This window comes from Pholis gunnellus (genome assembly GCF_910591455.1).
Source record: "Pholis gunnellus genome assembly, chromosome: 18".
In the NCBI taxonomy this organism is placed as follows: domain Eukaryota; kingdom Metazoa; phylum Chordata; class Actinopteri; order Perciformes; family Pholidae; genus Pholis; species Pholis gunnellus.
This window is the reverse complement of record NC_136545.1, coordinates 11954707-11980647: the sequence shown is the minus strand read 5'-3', so window position 1 is coordinate 11980647 and position 25941 is coordinate 11954707. Positions and strand designations below refer to the sequence as shown.

The following is a 25941-nucleotide window of genomic DNA, read 5'->3' as shown; positions in this document are numbered from 1 at the left end:
AAATAATAATTCACATTCATTTTGAATTGAAGCCACAGAATACACTGTATTTGAAAAACTTTATTGTCCAACAAACTTGAAAACTGTAACCGATAAAACAACATTCATCAATATTTGATGGCAGAACACAAATATAAGTACACAGTGCAGAGTTCATTCTCACAGTTCGTCTGTTGGCCTAAATATACAGGTGATCTGAAGAGCTGACCAAGGACTTCCTTCAGGAGCCCAAACACTTTAACTAAAATGTTTAGACGGTAGCAGGTTGCATCATTAATGTTTCACCAAATCAATTATTGTTAACTTATTGAACAGACTAACTATAAGTTATTGCTTTCGGCCTATCATTCATAAATATATCATCCAACTTGATGACTGAGTGTGAAGCAAATGATCTTACGAGCTTTTATTCATAAAATGTGTTTTCACTTTACAATAAACCTGTAGTCTTATAGCCCAGAATGCTTTGCGTTTATGGTGGATGTGGTCAAAAGTGCAACACATGTTAAAATGTCAGCCTGTAGGTATCAGTGCAATAATACCTTTCTGCTGTGGGAGACGCAGTGGGTAAAAGATGGAGTGTGTGGTTGCTCTTTAACCGTGAAGTGACCTTTGCTCAACCTCATAATATATGTTAATCTGGAACATGACTGTGGTTTCACATGGGTAGGCTTTCTCTTTTGAGTAATGCGTGTCTTTATCCAATGGAAGCATGTATTTATGCATGCATTGTGGTTAGAAGGCCTCACTTGTCACAACTTCTCCTAAACTCGCAGCTCTTCTGGAGAAAAGAAAACACACAAATAAAAACAGTGAAGACGCAGGAAACTACAATATGAAGCCTCTGTCACACTTCTTCCACATCAAGTGTTGTGAGGGTAATGACTTTTAGAAACGTTATGTTGTAGATTAATGAGACATCAACTGAAGATACTGTACCTTCTCTGTTTCCTGGAGAGGAGTACGAGTGTTGTTATAATTACAATCAGTGCTACCGCTCCAAGGACTGAACCGGCCACAATTCCTGCCAGATTACCTGGAGGATGACAAAGATCTTGTTGTTTCTCACCAGAGGCTCAAGCACAATCAGTTTGAACATTAGTTTGAACTGCATTGATTCAGACAGGAAGAGAGAGTAGATGCAGCAAAGCTCCCAACCAACCAGAATCTTTCATTGCTCTGTTTACCCTTAAAGGTGTTCATCTTTGTGTATTAACTAGGATTTGTTTTTCTTGTCCGATTTAGTGGCACACATTGGAAAGCTCATGTACTTTTGTCTCTTGTAGAAAGTATATTTTGTTGTTGCTGTTGCTGCTGAATATACTGAACATTTCTTATGATAGAATTAAAGGACTTTATTAATTTTTAACCTATATTTAACCTTTGATTGCATGGATTTGGTTCAATAGAGAGGAACCAGGCAGGACGAAAGTTCATCCTTGTAATTTGTGATTATGTTACTATCTACTCCCCAGCTATGCAGGTATCTTAAACTATGTTTGTTTTGTACAGTCACACTAGAGGCCTGGTTCCAGGAATGGCAATCTCTGTTGGTCGGTTCACCACTTTGGTCCAGACTGATCTACTGGACGGATTGCTGATGGTGGGTTATAATCAGTCACTTGAGAGTTGCAGACGTTTGTTTTCAGGAATCCACAAGAAGTAGCGGAAAAGGCCCCTCAAACAGGTCAATGATACACAGAAAAAAGTGCCATCAAATGCAAATAAAATACATCCAGCAGCTTTCCTCCGTTTTTCTGTGAAGCTGTGTGTTTCTCGTATAGGACTGGGATAAATGGCCAGCTCAATATGTCATCATGTGTTTGTCAAAAAGTGATGTTCACACAGCGTCCACTGCCCACAGAAGGAAGCATTGTCAAAGTCTTTGTAGCTCTAATTTGATGCGTGCATTATTCTTAGAATGACTCACTGGTGAGAAGTTATTCTCACTCATAAATATTTGTGTAAAAAGGTCATGAGAGAGATTTAATGTTTCGTTGATTTGATGGATCAAATGATGCACACAAAGACACACACAGACACACACATGCCACTGTTGATTTGTGATGATCAGATTCATTGGACGGGACTGATTTTATGATGTATTCATACTGGGAACCACGCAGTTTGTGTCTTCTCCAGACCACCGGCCGTTCTCCTGGCATATTCGCTCTGCAGACCCTGTGAGAGTGTAGCCGTCATCGCAGGAAAGCTGCACCTTAGCGCCCTGTAAATATGTGGTCCCCTCCTTCTTCCCATTATTAGGTGGTGAAAGCCATCCACAGGATATCACTGCACAGTATAACAATACCTAACACAGTTAGTAAATGTTCATAATAAAAAAAATGTCATCATGTGTTTTTATACTCTCACCTTGCTTTAGATCCTCCACAAGAGAAATGTGACTCTGGAAAGACACTTTGGTCGCATTTCCCATCCTGGGACTACGACCTACCAGGATATCATACCTACAGGACGGAGGTACTGATCAGAACATGAGTTGCTTTGAATATGAAAACGATTTCTCTGAAATGGCAATGACTAACATTTACATTTTAGTGAGAGACTCAGGATGCCTCAGTGTTCTACTGAACGACTCAGAAGGTCTTTGGTTCCAGCAGCAGTTAGAGTTTTGAATGAACACCTTTAGATGTGGTTTTTAGCATTTAGCATCTTTCTGAAGTCAATCATGTTTCATGTGGCATTTTCTGGTGTTATTTATTTGTTGTAATGTGTCTGTTGTGCACTGTGTCTATTGTTGTCTGTATGCGTTTTTGGTGGCAAATGAGTTTCCCTACTGGAGATTAATACAGTTTTCTAATTTAATCTAACGTAGTTGAAAAAAGAATCATCAGATGTCGAGATGTCATTACTTTTATGGCCCCGCATTGGTCTAAAAGCACCGCATCCCACATTTCCCACAATGCAACTGGTCTTTTGCGAGATCCCTTTGCCTGGTCAATGCCCGTGTTTTACAAACCCATAACTCCAGTATGCAATGCAGGCTTACAAGACTGAGTCAAGATAATTAGAGTTATTTTGTACGTTTTTAGAAAGCTCCCTTTAAGAGCCACAGAAGACATTATGTAATTATTTTCCCCAGCTGAGTGGTCCTCATGATGAGTAAACTAAACTTCATGTGTAAAAGTAGCGGAGTGGCCCTTTAAGAGAACAAGCTTATGCGTTGTCTAGAAACACTAGTATTAAATTAAATAATTATTATAATGAGTAAAAGTAGATGAAAGGTTTCTTCTCATACCTACAGTACTGAGCGCCCTCTCCAGTGCATATCTCAAGTGTCTGATTGGCTAATGGATCATCTGGACTCTCAGGGACAGAAAACACTGGAACAAATGTAACGTCATGTCTGGGAGCATAACAATAGGTGTTCAAAAGATGTTCTGAATCATATGTGAACAAGGCAGACTGGTTGGAGACGGCCCCTGTAAGACAAAAATAAAGAAAAAAAATCATTTGAATTTAAGTGAAACCTTTGCAGCATTATCTGCTGATGTTGCATACAATGAGAGGGGTTTCCTGGAATGCAAATGCCTGATCGATGCACGAAAACACAACAAGATAAAGGGTAACATGAAGGTCACATGACCCAAAAGAGGAAGCAGTGTGACATAGAAATGGTTTGGCGAAAGGACTTTAACTTTAACTTTGGTGACCTGTGTTTAATTCTTCCTTTCTATTATCCAAAATTATTTACACTGGTTTTGTTGTATAAATAACATATACAGCTCATACATAAAATAAAGTTCACAACAGTCATAAACACCAGCTGGATTTTGAACGGCACACCCTAATCTGCGTTGTGAATAGTTTCTTACAGCTTGCCCCGAAGCTGAACACCTCCTCTGGATTGGAGACGTTCCTCACAAGTTTTCCGTTGCTGAGAACGAGGTCGTCTCTGGCGTCACCGTTCATCTTTCCGAGCAGTCCGAAAGTGGAGTCTTTGAACTCCTCCGGCAGGAGCACGGTGGTGGTCATGGTTCCCTCTCTCAGTCGCACTTCCACCCCGGCTCCACTTGAGAACATCACGGTCACATTTGTAGAGGTAGGAGAAAACACAAACACACCTAGAAGGGACATTTGTTATTGGAATATATATATATATTAACAAGATTACATCAAGCATGTTTTGACAATAAGCATGTTACTATGTGGGTCCTAGTAAGACACTTCATTTCACGTCTCTGCAGGTGTAAGCAGCATTTTACTGTCGTAGTTGGTCAAGTTGAAGGTCATTCTTTCGTCTTTTTTTTTTTTAACCATTGTGTCACAAATTTGAAGACTGTGTCCAAATTCCTACTTCCTGTCAAATAAAATAAACAAAGGGAATACATTTTATAATATTTCAGTACAAAGCAGAAAGGCGAATCAGGGTCTCACCCTGCAGGTCCATCCAGCTCTGCTCAGAAAAGGAGAGGGTTTTTTGATTCTGCAGTACTTCGAGGCCATTGTGACCGCTGACCAGCCGCACCTCGATAACATCAGAGGGCGTTTCTCTCATGGCTACAGCCGTCAACTTAGTAGCTTTTATGGTGGCTGGTTAGAGACATTAAGGATTGTTGTAATAGTTCATGTGTTTATTGGTAGCATTTACTTACATTGTTGAGAGAGATAGAAAGGTTCAAAAGCTCAGTGCCTTCAGTTACTCACCAGTCACCGGCTCTGTCCTGCCTTGGATTGTCAGCCATTTCTTTGTCGAGGTCATCAAAGTGTATTCCCCGTTGCCATTGAAGGAGTAGCTGACGCCATCAAAAGTTATGAAGTGGGGATCTCCAAACACCACAGCTGTCATTACAGACAAAAAATAACTTCACATTTTAACAATAATCACATAAAAACCCATAAACCGTAATACCGTGCCTGACGACTCCCTCACCTGAGCTGGGTGGCTGGTAACGCCTGCAGTCGCTGGAGGGCCGGTGTTTGAAGTAGTAGTAGCAGTTGTCAGACCACAGGCAGCAGTAGTAGAAGCTGAGGACGTCGTAGACCCAGTGGGACTGTCCTGGAATTCGAGGGGGTTTCTGAAATGGGGGTGAGCCCCAGTCGTGTGCTCGGTCGGGGGTACTACCGCCAATCGAGTCCGTTGTCAGCACCTGAGCGCCAGTGCTGTCATAGCAGCACTGCTGTCCCGCTGCATATGTAGGACTGTTGATGCAGATCCAAAAACATCGTCAGTTAAAGGAGTGAACTCTGCTGCAACTAAATCATGATACAAATGTATACACGAGTCCACAGCTACACGAGAGGCCACAGTGGGGCTTCGAGCTAAATGATCATTTGAGCTCACAATGAGAATGCTAGCAGGCTGATGCTAAGCAAGTGTAATGCTTTCCATCTTAAGTGTTGCCATGCTAACATGCTAATATGGCCAACAGTTACTATTCCAGGTGCCATAAGTTGACCGTTCATAAAGAGGGCTGATGCAGGTATTTACCACTGCTTACTTTAAGGGTGAGGACTCGTGAACATGTCTTCGATGTTGCAGATAAGAGTATAGATAAGAAATAAATAGGCAGCCAAAAGGTTACAAAGTGCAGTATATGAATTTACATACAAATTCAGACATTTTCTCGTTTGCTCTTCTGTGCATGAAACCTTCATTTTGCATGATCAATGCATTTTTTGCAAAATGCTTACAGTATGTCGTATCAAGTATCACAGATTCAGCCAGACTGACGGCTAACAGCTGAAAATATTACCATAAACACCACAGAGTACAGAAAGTAAAGCTGTGCTATAAAACCTACCCTGCAAATCGTATAAATCCTGTGTGTTTCAGAATCATTGCTAATGTTGTGAATGTATTTGTGATATTAGAACATAATGTTGACAGCTGAAGGCGAGTCAACAGTCGTGAGTGAGGGACTCACCTGGCTTGTATAGCCCTCACACAGTGAACACATCCAGGGTGGTAGGTGCACACGCTCCCCTTCTCTATATCACAGCCATAGTCAGTCTGAGGAGAGAGATACAGCGTCTGTGCTAACCAGGCAGCCAAATGTGCATTTCACTGTGTTCATGTATGTACTACATCAATACGCTCATGTGCAGCGTTATCATCCCATTTGTCACTCGCCTGACATTGACCGACAGGACAGAACATTTTTGAGATAAAAGGCATAAAATCTATGCTGAAACGAGTTCAGCTTTGCAGATAATGCTTGTGAATACAACAACTCCCTTGAGCGCTCTCATTGACTTTGAACTGATAAGCAGTGAGTATAAGCAAAGGGCTACGGCCACTGACAATCCCCATAAACACATAAAGTAATAACTTAAATCTACCACACAGGAAATTGCTTTACTGTGATGATGTAATTCTCAGTTCATGTGAGACGTATTGCTTTGCGTGTGTGCGTTATGTTTGTCTTTAAATCTCGTACAGATAACCATTAAACCTTTGCGACACTTACGTGAAACCTCCCGGTGTCTGCTCTCGCTTGAGCCAGAGTGCAGGGACAGTCTATGATCTCGCTGAGGAAGTTGGGCAGCTGATTTTCCAGCTGGTCCCATGCTAAACATTTCTCCAGGGCCCAAACTGTCGAGTTCTGCCTGAACCTCTCCTCCAGATGCCAGGCCAGAGCGTGATCCTCAGTCCATGCCGCTTGAACATTCCTAAACGAAACGCATGACAAATGTTGTACAGCTGACGGCTACAATAATATGTGTTGTCGTAGTATTCTATATTATAGGAAGTGTTTGGAAATACCGTGTGCCATCGGGGTCGGTGCTGGGGCCGATACGTAGAGAGCCAAGCTCCCAACTTGAAAAGCTGCTCTCTGCTGGTTTGGGTAAAAAGCTAAAAGATCCATTGTTGGGCTGATCCTTTGCAAGTGAGTACAGATACCGCCACTCACCCTGCCAGGTGTCTGTGTAGGGCTTCCCTACAGAGAAACATTATACAGAATTCAGCGTTTTACGAATGAATAATCATGTGATCTAACAAGTGTAAATGCAGTGTACAAACAGGCGTACTCACCTGTCTCCCTGTATCCCCAGACCTCTATATTGACCCTCTCCGCTCTGACCAAAGACGTATTCCATGTCATCTCAAGAAAGCCTCCAACGTCAGGTGTACCATAGTACTGCCATTTTGTTGAGTTGACCAGAGTTGCCTTGAACTGAGCATCTAACTTGCCAGTATGCACTGTAAAGCAACACATTTGAATCAAGTAAATCCTATATTAATGTCGCACTAAATGGAAAACTGCGTGTAATCAAATATATGGAAGAGTTTTTAGTTCTTTCCTCTAAAGAATATGCAGACAGTTATTGTACCTGAGAGCCAGGCTCCGACTCTACTGAATGTGGTGCCATTATCAGAGGAGATGTGCAAGGGAACCCATCCCGTTTCATACAATAGTGGGGAGATACAATGGCCTCTACTGTTTTCATCCACATACCCCTCAGTGTCGATATTGCCGTTGAACCTGTCGTTATGAAAGAATGATCAGCAGGTTTCTGTAATGTACTTCAACTGTATAATTGTACTGGTACTTGGGCGTGAAAGCTCACTCCATGCTTATTCCATTGCTTTCAATTGCACCTCATCATTTATTTGATGTCTTCCTCAGAATATTGCTCAGAAGACCTGATAAAGACCATGAGATGCGGTCGAAAGCCTTTGAAAAAGCTAAAATTGAAAATACATTTTTTTCCTCATTGTATTTCTCTTCACCATAATCAATGGATCAGTGAAAGGTTTAACCAGAACGGATTTAGCAACACGTAAACGCTTGCATGTAAAAGAAAGTCTTACCTGCATAGAATCTCTGAACTCTTGTTGAAACTCGCGTCAAGGACAATAAAATCCGTCCCACCGAACATGGACCCGGAATATGGAAAGGCTTCCACACAGTACTCTTTGTAGTCTGTACAGCAGTTCTTCAGAGACGTGCATGTCGAGTGGCATGAACATGAGTCCAATTTTTCTCCACAACTTCCTTCACACGTCTGTCCTGTTCAAAATAAGGAGAAAGTGTTTTCAGTGTGGAATCTGGAGTGTGCCACCGGTTTGAAATTGATAAAAGCAGTTCATGTTTATGGGTTGGTATCTTTCCAACTGTCGGAGACAAAGTACAATATATGTAGCGGTTTGGAAGTGTTTACCTGATATCCTGCAGATACATGAAACCAGAAGGAAAAATATTACTGCTGTGAATCTTTCCATCATGACTGAGGTTTCTGCTGCTGCTTCAATTTAGTTATGTAGGTGTAAATACTCAGCAGTTCCGTAAACCTTGGCCTATTTCGTCACAGGCATTTACAAAGATCTGTTTAGTCATTAACCAGTGGTCATTATGATAACAAGTCTGACCGTATCCTTACGTGACCACTGTTGTGGTAATTTATCATATGTTGTTCTTTTTAGATGTAACTCGTATCGCTTAACCCTGAACATGTGCAGACATCGCAAAAGCATAACTCAGCAAACCCAAATAACAAATGTATCTTATGTCTGACTATAGTCATCCTGACCTCACAAACTAACCCGCTTCCTTAAAAGCAGCAGCACCTGCCGAGGCCTGGGACCCTGGTCCATCAGGTTCATTAGGTTTATTTCTCACAGGGAAATTAAGAGGATTCATTTCCACTACAACACCTTTGACCACCTCTCAATTCATCGGTAATCTGTTTGTGAGTTTTTGTTATCTGCTTAATAGATTTTAGGTTGTAAATCAGACTCATCTTGGCTGTTATCATATTTAGATAAAGCTACAGCCTATTAAGAAACAATGATGGGGATAATAGCTAAATAAAACATGCTGTCATGTTCAGAGAATATTTGTTTTAACAAATCAGTCATATTGGAGAGTAACAAGATGTGAAATAGGTGACATACTGTGTATTTAATTCATTATTTTGATTATGTATCACAGCGGTGCCATCAGTCCAAAATGGACCTTCTTTCAAAGTTTGAGCCCAGGTTAGCATATCGGCTACATTGGCATGTTAAGATGCTAACTTTGAGCATGTTGAACTGTAGTTAAAATCTGAGAATATGCACTCTCTGAATTTTAGATGCAATCTTTGCATTTCTATCCCACGTCAGCATTTTCCCTCTTACTCTAAATAAGACAATGTGTGCTGAAACAGTGGTTCATAGAATTAAGAATAAAAGAACACATTTGAGTCATGAGCGTGAACGTTAGCATGCCAGTGCGCTAAAATGCTCTCAACATATACAGCTTAGACTGATGAACGCTGTATTTGTTTTGTGCCACAAGGACCCAAAAATAGCATTTTGTAGATTTGTAGAATTTAACTTTTTTTCTGAACAGTTTACTAGCAGAGCTGTTAGACTTTTAACTTTTTATTTTCATGTTGGTATTTGTGTTGTCCAGCAGAGTGTGCTGCACATTAAGCTACTGCACAATCCAATGCTGCCTTCACAAAATGAATCATTTAGAAGACAAAAACAAGTTGCACTTTTATGCCTCACGGTCTTATTTGTTTCCTGGACACCAATTTGGCATCACCTTAAAGTTGAAGGTAGATGGAAAATTAATTATCAACAGAACTTCATCACGACAAGTTTGCTGAAAACAATCCCAGAGGGGACCTGTAGGGCCAGCAGTAGGCCAGTAGGGAGAGCTGTTACCTCAAAAGTCATCTAAGCAAAATATACTTATGTATAGATTATCAAGCATTCAGTTAAAATGTGCTGGTGTATTTTGTTCTGTAATTAAGTAATTTTCCCCCCAAGAAATACTTTTCACATGCAGTGTCTGTGGTTTAACATGTTTTTAATGTAACCGTCAAACATGGGTGAGGTATTAGAAACATTAATGGCTGCACACACACACACATATATATATATTTATCATGTTACCATCTGCACAGGATTTAAGATACATTTAATACAAAAATAAGATTACAAGCGCTTCTATTCATAGTAAGGATGGTTGATTTCCCCAAATCTGAGCAGGGATCAGTTTGTTCACTCAGAGATGATTTAAACTCCAGACATTAGGAGCAAGCAGACCCAATGATGTTCTGGCTAGGCTCTACTACTAGTTTCTTGTCTGCTCTACTGAGATATTGGCAGTGTAATGTACATATCAATGGATAACATTGTCATAAAGATGCGAAAAGGTAAAAATCTGCCTAAATGAAACACGATTGGCATCAACCATGGAGCCGGATTACAAAAACAAACACGGCTGTTACTAAAATACGCAGCAACATCATCCCAAATCACTGGCAGCATTATCTGGACTTGGTTCTGGTAGATTCCTAAAGAAGAAAGTAGAGACCGTTGTCAATTGTTGATACAAATAGTAATTTGACGTCATCTTAACATGATGAAGTCCACGCTCACCACCGTCAAATGGCCGTTCTTTGCCCTGTAGACCATTGACTCCTGACCACTCTTGAAGTCCACAAACCCCTCTCTGCCAGGCTGGATGTCAAATCGCACACTGCAAGTGACAATTCACACATTGAATTAGGAACATCCATCGTTTTTTGCTTAATTAATATCACTACACAAGTCCAGATTCTGTACCTGCCCTGGACCACTTTGGTGCAGTTCTGCTTGTTGGCAATAAGACTCAGCTTAGTCAGGGCTTCAAACAGGTAGTCACACTGCAGAACCAGATCCCCCTAAAAGCCAACCAAACACATTGTTTTACATCTAAAAATATATTGTGTGTAGACACCAGTCTGTTGATAGGTCTACCTTTTGCTTGATGTCATCACATGTAATATGGAGGATCAGGAAGTTGTCACTCAGGTTGCTGACTGACACACCTTTTAAATAGAAAGATAAACACGTATGTAGGTTTCAAGCATGTGCGTAGCTCTCCCTTCAGATCATGATGCTCGTTTTGTCTCACTCGTTACCTTTCAGAGAGATGTAATCCATCCGTTGCTTGATCTTGGCCTCCTCGACCAGGTAGGCGGCTTTCTGGGTGAAGACGAGCTGCCGGAGACGAGGCCTGAACCCGTTCCTGTCGTACTTCACCACCGGCACACTGTACTGTGGGACGGATGCACACACACACAAGGTCAGAGTGGATAAAAGGACAAAGATGCTAAGTTTATTCCAATGTTTACCTTGATGTGCTCATGTCGTATCATCTGAAGCACTTTGATGCTTATGTCTTCTGCATCTTAATAGAATAAGAGAAGCCATGAGGGAGGATTTCACACACAAATTGAATACAATAATACGATACTGTCTCAGTAATTCCATTATAACTTGCTTATCAATCTGCAAAATAGTCCATTAACCGGCTCACAAAGTATCTCAGATTGCATAATCAGGTTTTGTTATTTAGTTTGAAAATTAAATTGTACTGTTGCTAAATCATCTGTAAAGATTTATTTCAAATTTAAAAATCAAATTCTGAAAAGGGTAGAGCATGAATACATCTAATCTAATGTAAAGTACTGCTGCATCTGCGGTCTTCACAGACTATTTTAACTAGTCAGTATTATCATGTTGTACCTATGCTCTACTTAAAAGTATTAATGCTGAATGCTATATTCCTGTACGTACACTCAATGAAAAGACAAAGAACTCAGCAGTCTTACTAATTCTGGTGTCCACGAACGGTCTGCACACGCTGAAGGGGTAGTTTTCTTTTTTTCCTTTGAACATGGAGCTCGTCTGTGCTTTTAGCAGAAGCTGGAAACAAGAGAAGTAAAAAAAAGTAAGTACGAAATTTCCTGAAGTGAATTTGTCTGGGACTCAAGCACAAACGTTTTTCTTTATGTAGTTATTATTGTACCTGTGCTTTCCTCTGTGGAGGGATTCCTCGGACGTACTTCCGCACCATGTGACGAATGTAGAGCTTCTTCAACAGCTGGGACAACTTTAAAAAATAAATAGTTTGACACCTTTTACAGGGTGCAGCCATCACCAAAATCATCAACTCGTGCCCTCATGCATGCAGCCTTAGAAACAGCTGATGCAAACAAATGTATCACCAACCTCCTTCATTATCGGCGGAGGGGTCAGCCAAGAGTCTTTTTCCAAGACGGTTTTGGGAAGGTTGTCCCTCAGACGTGTGAGGTAGTTCTGCCTCACGTACGACAGGTACTCACTGTTGTCAACGCAGGCCGGCTGATTTCTAGTCATGAAACCTTTAATGAATCTAGAACAAATCAATAGACGTGTAACTTCTCATCATCGGCTTTATTAGGCTGTATGACCATCTCCTCTGTCATCGTGTGAACTTACTTCTTGATGACTTTGGCAGCCCATGCCCTCTTTTCACGCTCCTTTCTGGCCATCAGACCTCTCCAGCAGGTCTCAATCTTCGTGGCTATTTAGATTAGACAAGTGAATAAAAAGTAATATCTTACAATGCTTTTGCAGCTTTTAGTTTAGCATCAGTGTGCATTTTAACACTCACCAGCCTCCCTCTGCTTCAGGTAGTCTTCTTTCACTCTGTAGCCTTTGTACTTGGCCTGAATCCTTGTTGCTGCAACAATGACGGTCACAGTTTCACCCTCAGGAGCGTTAGGATGCTGAATGTAGAATTGCAAGTGAATGTACAGAACAGCACCTCACCTAGCTTATGTTTGCAGACCTGAAAGGTGTCTTCTGTCGCAAACAGAGTTCGAGGGTGCCGGATGAAGATTTTTGTCCTTGAGGGGAAAAGACATTTAGTGAGATGTCTCTTCCAGGTGAACCCTTCATAGACAGAGTCTACGGCTTTTATACAGCACCATCTGCCTACCTGCCCATCTTGTACTCATCAGGTTTGTAGCCCAGGTGTTTGATCAGGCACCGCACGCCTTCTGCTGCCGTACCTTTCCAGTTGGGCCAGGTGTCAGGACACAGGGCCTTATACCTGAGTACAGAAGAAGACCGCAGGATCGCACGCACCTTTGTAGCTACTTGATAAGCAAAAATGACAACATGCCAAATGTCTTCTGCAAGAAAAATAGAAACTAGATGTGTGTTCAATTTAAATGAAAAAAAGAGTGAAAGTGTGCTTAGCTACCTCTGGAGAAATATCTCGTATTTGCGTCTGTAAGCAAACCCAGCGCGTCTGACCCTCAGATGCTCCATCAGCCCCAGGTACTTCACCTGATGTCTCACCAACACATCATCAAAGCGTCCTGAAGGGGACATCAAAGGTAATCTACAGAGTTCAGGGGTCAAAACTGTCTCGTCTAACTTCATCTGCTGGCTGACTGCAGGCTGAACATACAGTAAAAAGCATTAGCTCAGCTAGGGCTCGAGGGTCTTTTCAGAAGTGGAGGATTTTTGGCACACACCTGGCTGCTTGGCGTCATTGGGTTTAATGCAGCGGACGTACCAGGGCTCTTTGGACATTAGGATCTCAGTCAAGCCCACTAGGCTGCTCTTGAACTGAGTCACCACCTGGGGAGTCACAGGAAAGGTGTCAATGGTTTAGTTGTGTAAATCATTAAATCCGTGGGTCATTGAACGTCATCATCTGAATCGTTTCTCACAGTTTCAGGTCTCCTCTTGCTGTCCGGTTCAGAAGAAGGAAAACAGTGTTTGATAATAGCGTTCTTGGACTGTCGCATGACCTGAAGGAGAATAGGAAAACTATAAGCATCCAACATGTCAGACAAAACCGTATATACCATAAATAATTCTGTAATTATGCTGCTTTACTTCAATGTATATTTTCAGTTCTATTTTTGCTTTTTTTTGGTAGGACCAGAGGATATCAGAAGTCATACGGTAGATTCAAAACAAATATTCAAAGACATTTGTGTATCACCTGGTTTCATACTAGAGAAATTAAATTAAATTACCTCTTTCCCATTTCGATACAAGAGATCATTGTTTTTGTCCAAGAATCCTGAAAGTTTAAAGAAAAGTAAAATCTTTAAAATAGCAAAAAGTATAGTATTTCTTTTGGCAACAACACATTCTTCCTCTTACAAATTATACGTTTAATTCGGGAGGCTGAGCAGAGGTGATTCCGTAGCAAAGCTCCGTTCAATAGTGATGTAAACGTGATTAAAACAACGCAAAAATGTGGCGCAAAACGTACTTTCTGTGAATCACAGACCTCGTTTGATAATATAGTGTAGTTTAATTGTCCTTGAAGGTTTTTACAGCACCTTGTTATAACATGTTAACAATCTCAAGCTAGGCTACTCGTTTTGATTGTGTTATGGGTAACGTTAGGCTTGTTTAAAGTTTAAATTACATTTTATTCATTAATACATATAGGTAATTGTTACTGGTGGGTAGAAATATTGTCACTTTCATAGTAATTTGTCAAAATTACACGATAGTATTTGAAAGTGATGTATTTTATTGACTGCATATATTGAGAGCTGAAAATGTGACGTATTTTATCGCACACAGCAATTGTGAGAGCACTTGTTCGAGACTTTATGACTCTTCTCTATTCGTGCAAATGTTACACTACATTTTAGCAATAGTCCGCTGTTCTTTTAATGGCATTGTAATAGAGTCATAAATGATTCAATACACAGAGGTATGACATCTCTTACCAACAACACAGTATGTAACCTCCCCAGCGTAGTGCAAGAGGCGGAAGTCTCCTCTGTCCAATGTCTTCCTTGTCTTTTGGTCGGCAAGTTTATGTCTGCAGGAAGGGGACATGTAGTGTAGCTTATTATATTTATGGTCATGCGGTGTGCTGGTCTCAACATGCGTAGACAACGTGCACTTTCTCTAAAGCAACGCTGTAGAGCTCACGTGACGAAATGAGGGTGACCACCAATCGTTTCCTCCATCTTCTCTAGGAAGGTGAGATCTGTGGCCTCTCCAGGACGTAAACATTCCTCGTCCTATATGAGAGGACAAGCATCGATACAAGTGTATTCAGTTTTAGTTTTGTGGGCGAGCGTACTATGTGTCGTTGTGGAGGAGCATAACTCGATCCTAACTTTACCAATAAAGATATGATTCCTCTGTGTTTCACCTCCACGAGATCACAGATTATCTTGTTGTTGAAAAATGGCACTGGTTCCCACTGTGCAAAAAAACAAATGAGGACAGCATTAGTGGTTGAGAAGCAGTTTTTATCGTGAGTTTTATTTCTGCACTGTGAACCACAGATCTTAGCGTTATTACTTCAATCCCTTCCATCTCGTACTCCTCCTGCTCTGACTTGAGGGTCAGCTGGATGAAAAGCTGCTGCAGCTTCTCGTTGCAGTAGTTGATGCAAAACTGCTCAAAGCTGAAATACATCAGAGACACCGTTAGTATCATATTCTTCATTTCTGAATCAGCTCATCTCTGTTGGATCTCACCTGTTCACGTTGAAAACCTCGAAACCATAGATGTCCAACAGACCAATTACTGTTTTCCTGGAGGAATCCTACAGATGATTTACGCAGATATGATCTCGTCACATGGAAAATGTGCAATTTTGTGAAGCCAGACCTCTTTGGAGAGATTCAACCTCATATGTTGGTGTTACTTTAAACCAATACAATTACATTGTGGGGGGAAAAATCTGCCCAAAGTCAAATTTGCCAGATGTGCTGTTACCGGAATTGGGTGTTTTCAGACTCACAACAAATCAAATGGCCGCCTCAGGGTTGCTAAAATCTCATTACCCCAATTTACTCCCCATTTCTGTGATCTTTATGAGACAGGTCTGGCTAGGCAAGATTAGAAAGAGAGAAGAATGTTTGTTTTTTCCCCTCACCTTGTTAACTAAAGATTCATTGATCTTGTTGACCAGCCAGTTGAAAGTGCGGCCATAGATTGCTTTGGCGAGGGCGTCCCTGGCATACACTGCGTGGTCCACGGAGAAGGGACTGAACACCTTTAACGTCAGAATAACGTAGATTATTAAAAAGAAGCACTACACACAAGTTATAGATATTTTATACTTAAAATCAAATCAAAGAAGTCAAGTCACCTCCTCTGTTTTGGCTTCAATCTTCCTGTGGGTTAAGCCCTGTTGTAGCACCTGAGTAGGAATCCCCAGCAACTGCACAGCAAATACAAACAAAAACATGTAGCACCAAATCTCTTCCTGGTCTCCATCAGAAAGTTGAATGGAGAAATGTTAAGAGTTTATGCTATCCGCAGTGTTTTTTTGGGGGGCCCCACCTTTGACACCCAGTGCATCTCCTGGTTGTTGTTGAGAGAGGCGTATCCTCGAACATCTGCTTCAAACTTGACATTTCCCAGATGGAGCACACTAGCAATTATTCCAAACAGGTGCTGCGTTTACACCCAGAAAGAAATACTTCATGAATCACCAGCAAAATGTGTCGTTCATAGATTTCAATAATGCTTTGTCCAGGTGTGTAAAGATCTACTGTTACACCTCACCTCAATATCACTCTCACTGATCTCTATGACAGAGAGGGCTCTCCTCACCGTCCTCCAGTCACTTTTATCATTGATAGAGCTAACTTTGGCACAATCCCCCTGGAGGAGACACAGTATAAAAATTGTCTGGGTTGAGAAGTTTTTGTCGCACCAGATATAAGAAGAGTTTAGTTTCGTTTTTTTCCACTGACCTGCACCAGGTAACTGTACTTCTGGCAGTTTCTCTCCAGGCCGAGCCAGCGGAGCAGATCCTCCTCTCCTCCCTCCACCAGCTGATAGAAGATGTGGAAGTTTCTCTCCCCGTGGTTCTGGTGGACCACACGGGACTTCTCCAGCAGGTAACTCAGGATGTGACCACCAACTGCACCCCCCTGAGTGCGAAAGGTAAGTCTTAACCCTTAACTTACCTTGATGTCCTTACATTGCTGGGTTGTATTATCCTGACATTGTATTTTACACTGTAATGTAATGAATGTATCTAAGTCCACCTGGTGGTCGAACTGGATGTCCATGTATTTCCCAAAGCGGCTTGAGTTGTCATTCTTCAGGGTTTTGGCGTTTCCGAAAGCCTTGATGGTGTAAAACAAAACGCCATTAAATGCCTTTAAATGCATGTTATAAGCCATGGTACACATATCCATGTCACTGACCTCAAGCACTGGGTTGGAGAGAAGCAGCCTGTCGCGGACATTGTTCAGGAGTTTGGTACTTGGACAACTGACAGCGTAGAATTGCAGGATTTTCTTGGAGGCCTCGGTCTTGCCGGCCCCACTCTCCCCTGAGATCAGGATGAAGTGGTTGTTGAACTCGGACAGCATGGTGCGGAAGACGTTGTCTGCCAGCGCATAACTGAAAGTACAGTAATAGGTCAAAGTCAGCCCCGAAGTCAGACTCGGCAAAGAGTGCTTTTTTTTATTGCTGAACACATTGTAGCTTTTAACACCCCTGTTTAAGTTATAAATTACATTTCTCTCTTCCTTTACAAGAGGCCAAAAACTCCATTTCGTCGTGATGCCTTTATTGGAAAGCAAGCTGACAGTGGAAAGGTGAAAGGAAATGAGGCGAGAGAGAGATCGAGCATGACCTGCAACAAAGGTCCGCGTCGTTTTGGTTCGTGGTTGGCACCTAAACTGCTTGGGCACCATGACGCCTTGCATTTATAATTTATAAACTCTTGTGTCACATTGACATCCTTTCTTTTTTTCCTTCTAATGTGATAATGTGTCATGCAATTGAGAGTTGTACTTGGATACAGCTGTAGTTTGAGCTTAATGCAAATGTCAGCAAGTAAAATGTTAATCATGTTCACATCTTAGTTTGCTAATTAGCACTAAACACAAAGTACAGCTGAGGCTGATGAGGATAGGAATGTCTTTAGTTTTGCTTTGGTGAAATCATAATTTTGATCTGATGATAGCGCTAGATGAAAAGTCAGTAGGATTCGACATTTCTGTACAACATTCCATGACAATCCATCCACTGTATGCCAATACACAACATAAATGAATACAGCATTTATAAAATCTTACATATGAGGTGGCAGCTCAAAGAAGTTCACACCCATGTAGGTATCCATTTGCTTCTTGCTGTAGATATCCAAGTCTTTGTATGGGTTGACCGACACCAAGAGAGTTCCAATGTAGGTCTGCAGAGAAAGACGAGGAGGGGAAGTCATGTTCTGCAACTCTTGCACATTTGATAATACGGGACATTGTTTTTCCTCAAACATTACATGACATCAAGGGAAAGCTTCCAGCAGTGTGCTGTGCATTCATCACTGTGCTGATAAGTAATTTTGTTCCTCTCATCAAAGGCAATAAGTTTGGTTAATCACTTGTCATGACCTTTAGATTGCTCACTGTGCAAATGGAAAGAACAGGAGCTGCTGCTTCAGCAACACAAGGTGCCTTATTCAGCAAAAGCAGCATTAGGACGTTGTTGGGTTGAAGGTCGAGGGCGTGAAGTTTAATTGGAGCAACGGAACGAGTCGGGTGATCCGACATTACACTCACGTAAATGAGATTCTCATGGAAGCGTTTCCTCAGGTTGTCCAGGAAGGCACTCTCACTCGTGTAGGCGTCTAGCAGAACAAAATCCTGGATGCCCACGCGATCCCGGGCTGTCAGGGAGGCCTCCATGTTCCTCAGCATCTGGTTACAGCGCACCTCCAGGCTCTGCAGGAACACATCCGTCACAAGGAAACAAGGTGTTGCAACACAACAAAGTGAAAAGTCAAAACTGTATGTTGCACTTTAGACCTTGATAAGACAATGTATTGCTCTTTTAAACAAACGCTACAGATATGATGTTATTTTTGACCTTGTTGTCATTCCTTTAGTCAAGACCAGGCCTATATGTCCCATCCTTTTCCTTTGTGTCCTGTTTTCCCCAAAAGTTATCTGTTTTCGTTGAGGTTGTCAACACTCGAGAACACATACACACACGCACGCTCACAATCGCGGATGATATAGGATGTATATTTCCCAGTCGGTATCTCATGTCCTGCCTGTTTGTGCCTATATCTGTGACCTCCAGTCAGAGCCGTGAGTGGCCTTGGCTGCATCCTTCATGCGCGAGACAGATCTAAATTCAGCCGTCACTATCTAATCTGCTTCCTTGCTCTCTAACGAGCCATCAGTTTTGTTCAGGACAAAAACAGAACAAACACTAAATACCAACACCGAAAGCTTGATATAGTCCACAGTTTAATATAGGATTAAACAATAACTTACACAAATAAAAACTTAATCAAGTGGAATCTAGAAGTAGTTACAGTCATTTTAATATGTATAAACACAGGAAATGATCTGCCACTTAAAGATGCTCAACTGAAGAAGTGCTAGGTAAAATAATCAGCCAAACGCAATGCACTTTAATTACGGTGCCATGAAAGAGCCACCCAGTGTAACGCCTCAGTAGTCTGGCTCTCATCACTGCCAAGTTGACCTGTCACCGGAGTAACTGACACTCACAGATCATTCTCCAGTAAAACAAGCAGATGCTCTACTGACCCAGCAGAAATTCACATCAAAATGTCACAATAAACCATGTCCTGAAAAAACCCCAAATGTGATCGTTAAAATGTTCGACAACGTTTTGCAGGAAAAAGTTCAAAAAGCTACTTACCCTGAAGGTCCCCGATGTGTATGTGTGTGTGTGCGTCTGTACCTATTGTGAGCTGAACATCTGGTTTTATTGAGGGAAAGGACAGTAGTATGACAGGAAACACTGAAAGATAACAGTTTCCACTTCCCTCAATAGGAAACCATCAATAATCGAGTGAGTTCGCGACACAGGAAGAAAATCTCATTCGAAATATGTATTTGTGTGTGTGTGCTTGTTGATAAATACGTTACTGTAGATGTTACTCTATACCTCATACAACATACTTGCGTGAACGTTTTACAAGAACTTGTTGATCTTGCTAATCAAATTAAAAGACTCCACGATCTTGAAACGATTAGGCTTCATGACGAGAAGAATGTATTTCTCACCAAATCATTTTGTAGGAAAGCTACTTTATTTTTAGGAATGTAATGCATTTTTTCCATGTGAATGTTGCCACTCCATTTATGAACATTAAATATTAATTGTATATTTTACATAGCAATTGATACAACTTAAAGCTGTAAATTCAGCACATAAGTCGCTCTCATTGGCCGGTAACACAATACGGATTAGCCTGTTTTTTAATTGACACAACAACTGGTAGCAGTACTATAATAAGAGAAATTGAGGCTTTTCAAAACTTGCTTATAAATACCGTATAAATACGTACCGTTTGATACTGGCTTAAGGTATTAACCTAAAGAATAACAGCAGTAACAATAAAACTACTGTAGGTACCAAATGTTTTTTTTCTAATTTTATCACAGAGATGGTCTCTCCCAAAACATTTCATCATGTGTCTGTAAATAACACCTGAAAAAAATCGTTCTGACTTGCCAACTGTTGGCCGGGCACAAAGTGCAGGGCAGAGATTTGTCTGCCATTTAGAGGATACGTTATATCTGCTGAACAAACGGCAGATCGTCAAACAACACTGTGCTGTAAGAGGATTGACAGTTTTGCTCAGGAAAAGAGCAACAAGATGGGATGTGGCTTTTTCCTTTTGCAACATTGACGTCTGATGTATAATGGACAGTGCTCAAGACTTTAAGATATGAACAGAGAAGATGAACAAAACACAGTCACGTGTAGAAGGTAACGCACACAAAAATCCAACATGAATAACTACGATAAACATCAAATTTTGATGTCAGGCTTCAGCGGAACAGGAAAGTCTATCTGACCCGGAGACCATCACCCGAGAGGGCGCTCCATTGTCCCTGTCTATCCAGTATGGTGCAGGATCCTGTTACGCAGCCACAAAGTGGCAGTTAGGCTCCTGAAAGAGATAGCGCTCCTCGTGGGCCATTGACTGACACCACACATCACCCAGGGCAACACACATTTAGGGGGCTCCAGGTGTCTAGAGAAACCTGACCGTCACAGGCCTCCATCACACCAGTCAGGTCCAGTACCTCCTCTGTTGCTACTGTTTCACACAAGCATACAGTAGCTACGCTATCAACCGATTACCCTGTTTGGCTGTTTTTGCATCGCTGAATTGGTTAAACACTTTTCACTTCTGGACAGTAAAATATGGTTAGCTTTTATTTATTAATTTCACAACATTCACATATTATTGCTTTCGAACGTTGTGCTCTATTTCCTCATCCAGCAAATACAGGGCAACATTAGCATTCATTGTGGAGTCGTGTTTCACGTCACCTGACGTCCAATATTCACTCTTTTAGCTCTGTTTTTGGTCTCCACCGACTGTCCCTTTATCTGATAAATGCTCCACTATGTTTACAAGCAAGTCACTAACTTTGTCTGTCTGTTGTTTAGTGCTGAGCAGGTAACGTGCAGTGGGTTCATCAGATGTTTTTTTTATTAAATACTGCTTCTGCAGCAGAGTGAAACGAAACATTGAAACAAAACCAATGGGCTGAAAGACGCTGAAAGGCTCTGTAGAGCTTAACTGCAGAGTCGGTTGATAATTCTCTGTGGATTCGTCACAACGAGCAAACCCTTTCACATTTCAGATTGTCATTTAAATAATTGAGGTTGTGAAAAAATGTATAAGTGCATCTTTAAAGCCATTACTTCATTTGAATTAGGTAGGTCCAGTATGAGAACATCTGGAGTTTTTACCTGTATTTTCTTTTTTCCCACAATTAACTAAGAAAATATGCACCTGAGATGCTACAATCACTTAAAATAATCCTCAAGTACTTAAAGTACAACACAATTGCAGCCAAGACACACAAGCCATGTTCATGTAATTACCTCCTTTACTTCCAAAACCATGTGCGTCATGGTTGAATCAGTCTTGTGTGATGAACCTGAGATATCCAAATAACTTTGAACTTCAATCCTCCAGGTGTACAACTCGGACAAACACAGCCTGTGACGGCTGCTTTAGTAGCCGATGAGTTCTCCCATAGTGGAGCCTCTATAAGTCAGCACAGGTATTTCACCAAGAATCTACCGTCTCCTCTGCTGCTCAGGTTTGCATCGGTCCCTGATTCAAATACTGGCTCGTAGCAGGCCCGTTATCACGACCTGGGACAGAGCGGCTGAAGAAGAAGAGGAGGAGGAGGAGGAGGAGGAGGAGGAGGAGGAGGAGGAGGAGGAGTGTGGCACTGCAGCTTCCTAACTATCTGGCGTCCCTGCAATGTAGGTAATGAGGCAGTAATCAGCTACCTGGCTCTGGAAGCACTGGGCTGGTTAAAAATTCATGGAGCCCAGGCAGCAAACATTCATTCAGCGCTTCACCTGAGTGTTGAACAGCTACTCTATGTGTTTAAGGAAGAGTGTGTGTGCGTGTGTGTGTGTGTGTGTGCAGGTATGTAACACAAGGATGTAGTAACTCTATCCTCCCAGAGACCCGTCCCCACCCTCCTCCACACAAAATTACAGCACAGGTATTCGATTACTGATCTTTGATTAGGCAGATGCATTTCAAACTAATTACTAGCTGCTCATTAGAGCCATAACGATGAGACCGGTTTTGGATCAAGCTACTGTAGATACGGTGACACCACCTGTCAAAATCACAGATTATTTCAGAACTACGGTGATGTGCTACTGTTGTGCATTCTGTTTCCAATGAAAGCTTTTACATTAAACCTCAATTAAAAAAATTAAATATGTATTCAAATGATTAATCTGCAACATGGAACTGAACTGATTTTATGTATCATAATGTATATACACAACCACATTTGTATTGATACCACTATAATACAACATTGCACCCTGGTGCTTCTATCTCATCTTTGTCTTGTGGGTCAGGCCTGCGGGCAGCGTAACATTGTCCTCTCATTCCGTCTGTTTAAAATTTAACATTGTGCTTCCTGTAAGCATCAACAAAGGCATCTTACGTTACTTAGATTGGCCAAAATACATGGTGACATAAGAGAGCATGCTGGAATAAATGGTCATCAGCATAATGTAATCCATTATGCAAATACTGAGAGGTTTCAAGGATCTACTCAATGATGAGCTGTGGTGGCCACGTCTCATTGATTTATAGTACTCATGGAAAACCCAGTATCATTTGATGGCAACACCTCATACCTCAACAATCCAATCCTTTGATTTAATCCACTGTATATAAATGCAGTGGCAACTTTTGCTTGAAAATATATTATTTACTTTGCCCTCCATCTACGAAGAACAGAAAATATGTCTAACCGACAGTTTTGCTGTATTGGATACCTTCTATTTTCATTGTGTTTTAAGACTTAAGACTAAATCAAAACAACGCTAAACGGGTCTGATATTAAGGGATGCATTACTAGTTTTTAAAGTTTTTTTTTATATCCGTGACAATTTGGTATGCGAGCTGTGGTACTGATACAAAAAAGCAGTTTTCAAACCACACACTGTTTAGTATTAACTCAAACACAAGAACACATCCCAACATCTGACAGAAATAAGAGCCAAATAACGTCTATTGCAATCGTGTTTCTAAAGAGTGAAGGACAAGTTGCATCACAAAGTGTCCTTGATCCACCACTTGTCCAAATAAATATTCACAGGTCCGATTAGTCCCAAACAACTAAACTTTCAACTAATCCTTTATTTATGTGAGCAAACAGCTCGCTGTCGACAGGGCAAGACTCTGAAGGCTAAACCGAGCTGTGAGGCTGTCTGTTTCAGAAGTGGAGCATTCGGGGAACAAATCACACAATAACTAATGTACAGCATCACAAAACCAGCTGTTTTCGTAATGTGTGCATGCAAACGGAATTTTAACAGATTGAATACCTGCTTGCAGGATAGGTCATTAACATGTCAAAGGCTTTAAGCATGTACAGCAGATCTTGTGTCTTACCTTTGAATCCATGTCTTAACTCTCTGGGCAATTCAGAAGAGCTCTGCTGAGGTTCTGTGTCGTTCTGCGTGAGTCCGGCCGAGCAGCTGATGTGGCCAGAGGATGTATTGTGTATTCTACCTGTATTTATGACCGTCCCATAATGCAGCAGCCTCAGCATGTCCTCGCGGTGTCCTACTTTTCGACAGCTTTTATTTTCAGGTTGGCCTTATTCACTTGAATGAGTGCAGAGGACAGAAAACTTCCAGCAGCCACAGACAAGATGTCCTCCTGTGGCGGTAAATACTCTATATTGTTTGTTTTTGTGGTTTGCTTACCAGCACATCACACTGTACATTTACTCAAGTACTGTACTTACCTTTTTGTGTTACTTTATACTTCCACCACATTTAAAGGGGAATTTCGTGCTTTCTACTCCACTTCTTTTATCTGACAGCTATTTTCAGAAACATAAACAAATATATATATATATCTGTGTAAGATAAAGGTATAATATATGTGTGACTTGTTAAAGGTTAAACCAGTGGCTTGGTGCTCATTGTCATGTTGTCTGTGAGTTGATTTCCCTTCTAAACCTCTCACATAGTTTCATTTAAAATAATGCTAGAGAGAAAAAAATAAGTAACAAAACTATACTGTACTATACAAATGAACTGATAATACATCTTTTATTTTTTTTTATTTAAGTAGGATGTTGACTTCTACTTATAATGGAGTACTTTTAGATCATTGTATTGTATAAATCTCTTCCTCTCTCATAAGGCTTCTGTGAAAAGATACAATAGGCTGTGTGTGTGTGTGTGTGTGTGTGTGTGTGTGTGTGTGTGTGTGTGTGTGTGTGTGTGTGTGTGTGTGTGTGTGTGTGTGTGTGTGTGTGTGCGTGCGTGTGAACCAACATACACACAGCTATGAACACAACAAGTGCAACCTCTGTCAACAGCAGCCTTTACAGAGAGAGCATTGCGGCTATTTGACCAACACCAGAAAGATGAGAGCACAACCTGCTGTCGGCTCGAGGGTATAACAGTTAATCAGCCTCCTCAAAAGTTTCAATGAAAAAAAAAAAGATTCAATGAAATTAGGAACAATTATTTTGACAAATTCAACTCTGTAATCCCAGATTTCAACGAGTTTTATGACCTCTACCACACACACAGTCTCTGTCTGTGCTTTAACTTTATCTTAAGCTTAGCTTGAGTTGTACTTATTGTAAGTCACTGGATAAGAACAGAAGGTAAGAGCCTTTATTAAGGAGACGAGGGAAGATTATTGCAGTTTGATGTATTTCTACTGGTTGGATTTGTGCTTGTAATGTAATTACTGGCAGCAATCAAATAAAATAAAAGAATATTTCAAAACTGGCTTCACAGTTTGTTTCTTGTTTTTTGTGTTATTTTTTACCAAATTATCACCAAGTGAAAAAGCTGAAAAGTCCAAAATGATAATTTTCTATCTCATCATCCCTACTTATTGTCATTTGGTACGTATTATTGATTTTTTTTTTTTTAAGTTTTATTTTGAAATGACATGTCAAGACGCTTGTCTCGGTAACGTGATAGCCTACGTCACCTCAAAAATTAAGCCCGCAAACTAGCGAAAATGAGTAAAACACTTTTGGAGAGCTTCTTTGCAAAGGGGAAAAGGCCACTAAGGAGACAGAAGAAGAGCCTACAACTTCCAAGAAAATTAAGCTTAATTTAACAGACAATATCAGGACTCTAATTAAATATCAGTAATTCTGACGCGCCAAGCCCACTCTGCATAATATGTGTGTAGGGCCGAGATCCTCCTTGTGGCACTGGCACCCCAGTGGCAAGTCTGTGGCAGGTGTCGGCAGGTGTCGGAACTGTGTCAGTCAGGTGCCACAACTGTGGCAGGCGAGCGGCACTGTTCGGCACCCGAGCGGCACGAGTTCGGCAGCTGCCGAGCTGAGCGGGCAGAGTGGGCGGAGCCACATTTCCTGAGAACACCCATTGTTGTTACGAGAGCTCAGCTGCTATAAATCAGTTTTATGATTTTAGTTGAGTCAAGGAGCCACCCGTTCTCTGTAAACATCCTGAGACAACTATTGGCAACTATTGGCACTGGCAGCTTGTGGCTGCTACTGACACCTACATATAAGCAGAGGAAGAGCGAAGATATTTTCAGTTTTTTGGATTGGAGATTTTAGCCGATTGTTGTAAATGACTATAAAGTAATAATTTGGAAAGAGTGTATTATGTTCCCTTTTGTTGCAAAACCAGCAAAATCATACTTAAATAAAATGAATGAGAAACAAAAA

The 25941-nt window shown here is 41.1% G+C and overlaps 2 protein-coding genes across 3 annotated transcripts; both read right to left on the bottom strand.

Moving 5' to 3' along the window:
* Positions 1-51: 51 nt before the first annotated feature.
* On the bottom strand, positions 52-8193 carry LOC306710762 (sushi domain-containing protein 2-like). Of its 2 annotated transcripts, none has more exons than XM_079179446.1 (16): positions 8128-8193; positions 7778-7976; positions 7297-7448; positions 6998-7165; positions 6728-6902; positions 6432-6633; positions 5889-5974; positions 4895-5163; positions 4669-4803; positions 4399-4554; positions 3837-4085; positions 3260-3443; positions 2374-2468; positions 2113-2292; positions 940-1036; positions 52-781 (listed from the first exon to the last, which is right to left on the bottom strand). In XM_079179446.1, exons 1-16 carry the CDS (start codon positions 8189-8191, stop codon positions 736-738), a joined length of 2457 nt encoding a protein of 818 aa, XP_079035572.1. In that variant the 5' UTR covers positions 8192-8193; the 3' UTR covers positions 52-735. The 2 variants fall into 2 exon arrangements, with proteins under 2 accessions (XP_079035572.1, XP_079035573.1); XM_079179447.1 differs by having other exon boundaries at positions 7778-7971; positions 8128-8158.
* A 2034-nt stretch (positions 8194-10227) lies between these two features.
* Positions 10228-21637, bottom strand: myo1hb (myosin IHb; the record flags this gene model as incomplete). The annotated part of the gene is made up of 32 exons (XM_079179287.1): positions 10228-10254; positions 10340-10439; positions 10526-10623; positions 10700-10770; positions 10864-10999; positions 11077-11132; positions 11557-11650; positions 11754-11837; positions 11957-12119; positions 12206-12290; positions 12381-12449; positions 12539-12615; positions 12708-12821; positions 12975-13092; positions 13252-13357; positions 13450-13530; positions 13762-13808; positions 14473-14567; positions 14681-14772; positions 14877-14957; positions 15059-15164; positions 15238-15305; positions 15639-15758; positions 15855-15926; positions 16049-16162; positions 16274-16372; positions 16465-16644; positions 16762-16842; positions 16924-17122; positions 17803-17918; positions 18286-18447; positions 21608-21637. The coding sequence occupies 32 exons, from the start codon at positions 21635-21637 to the stop codon at positions 10228-10230; spliced, it is 3141 nt and encodes a 1046-aa protein (XP_079035413.1).
* Positions 21638-25941: the final 4304 nt, after the last annotated feature.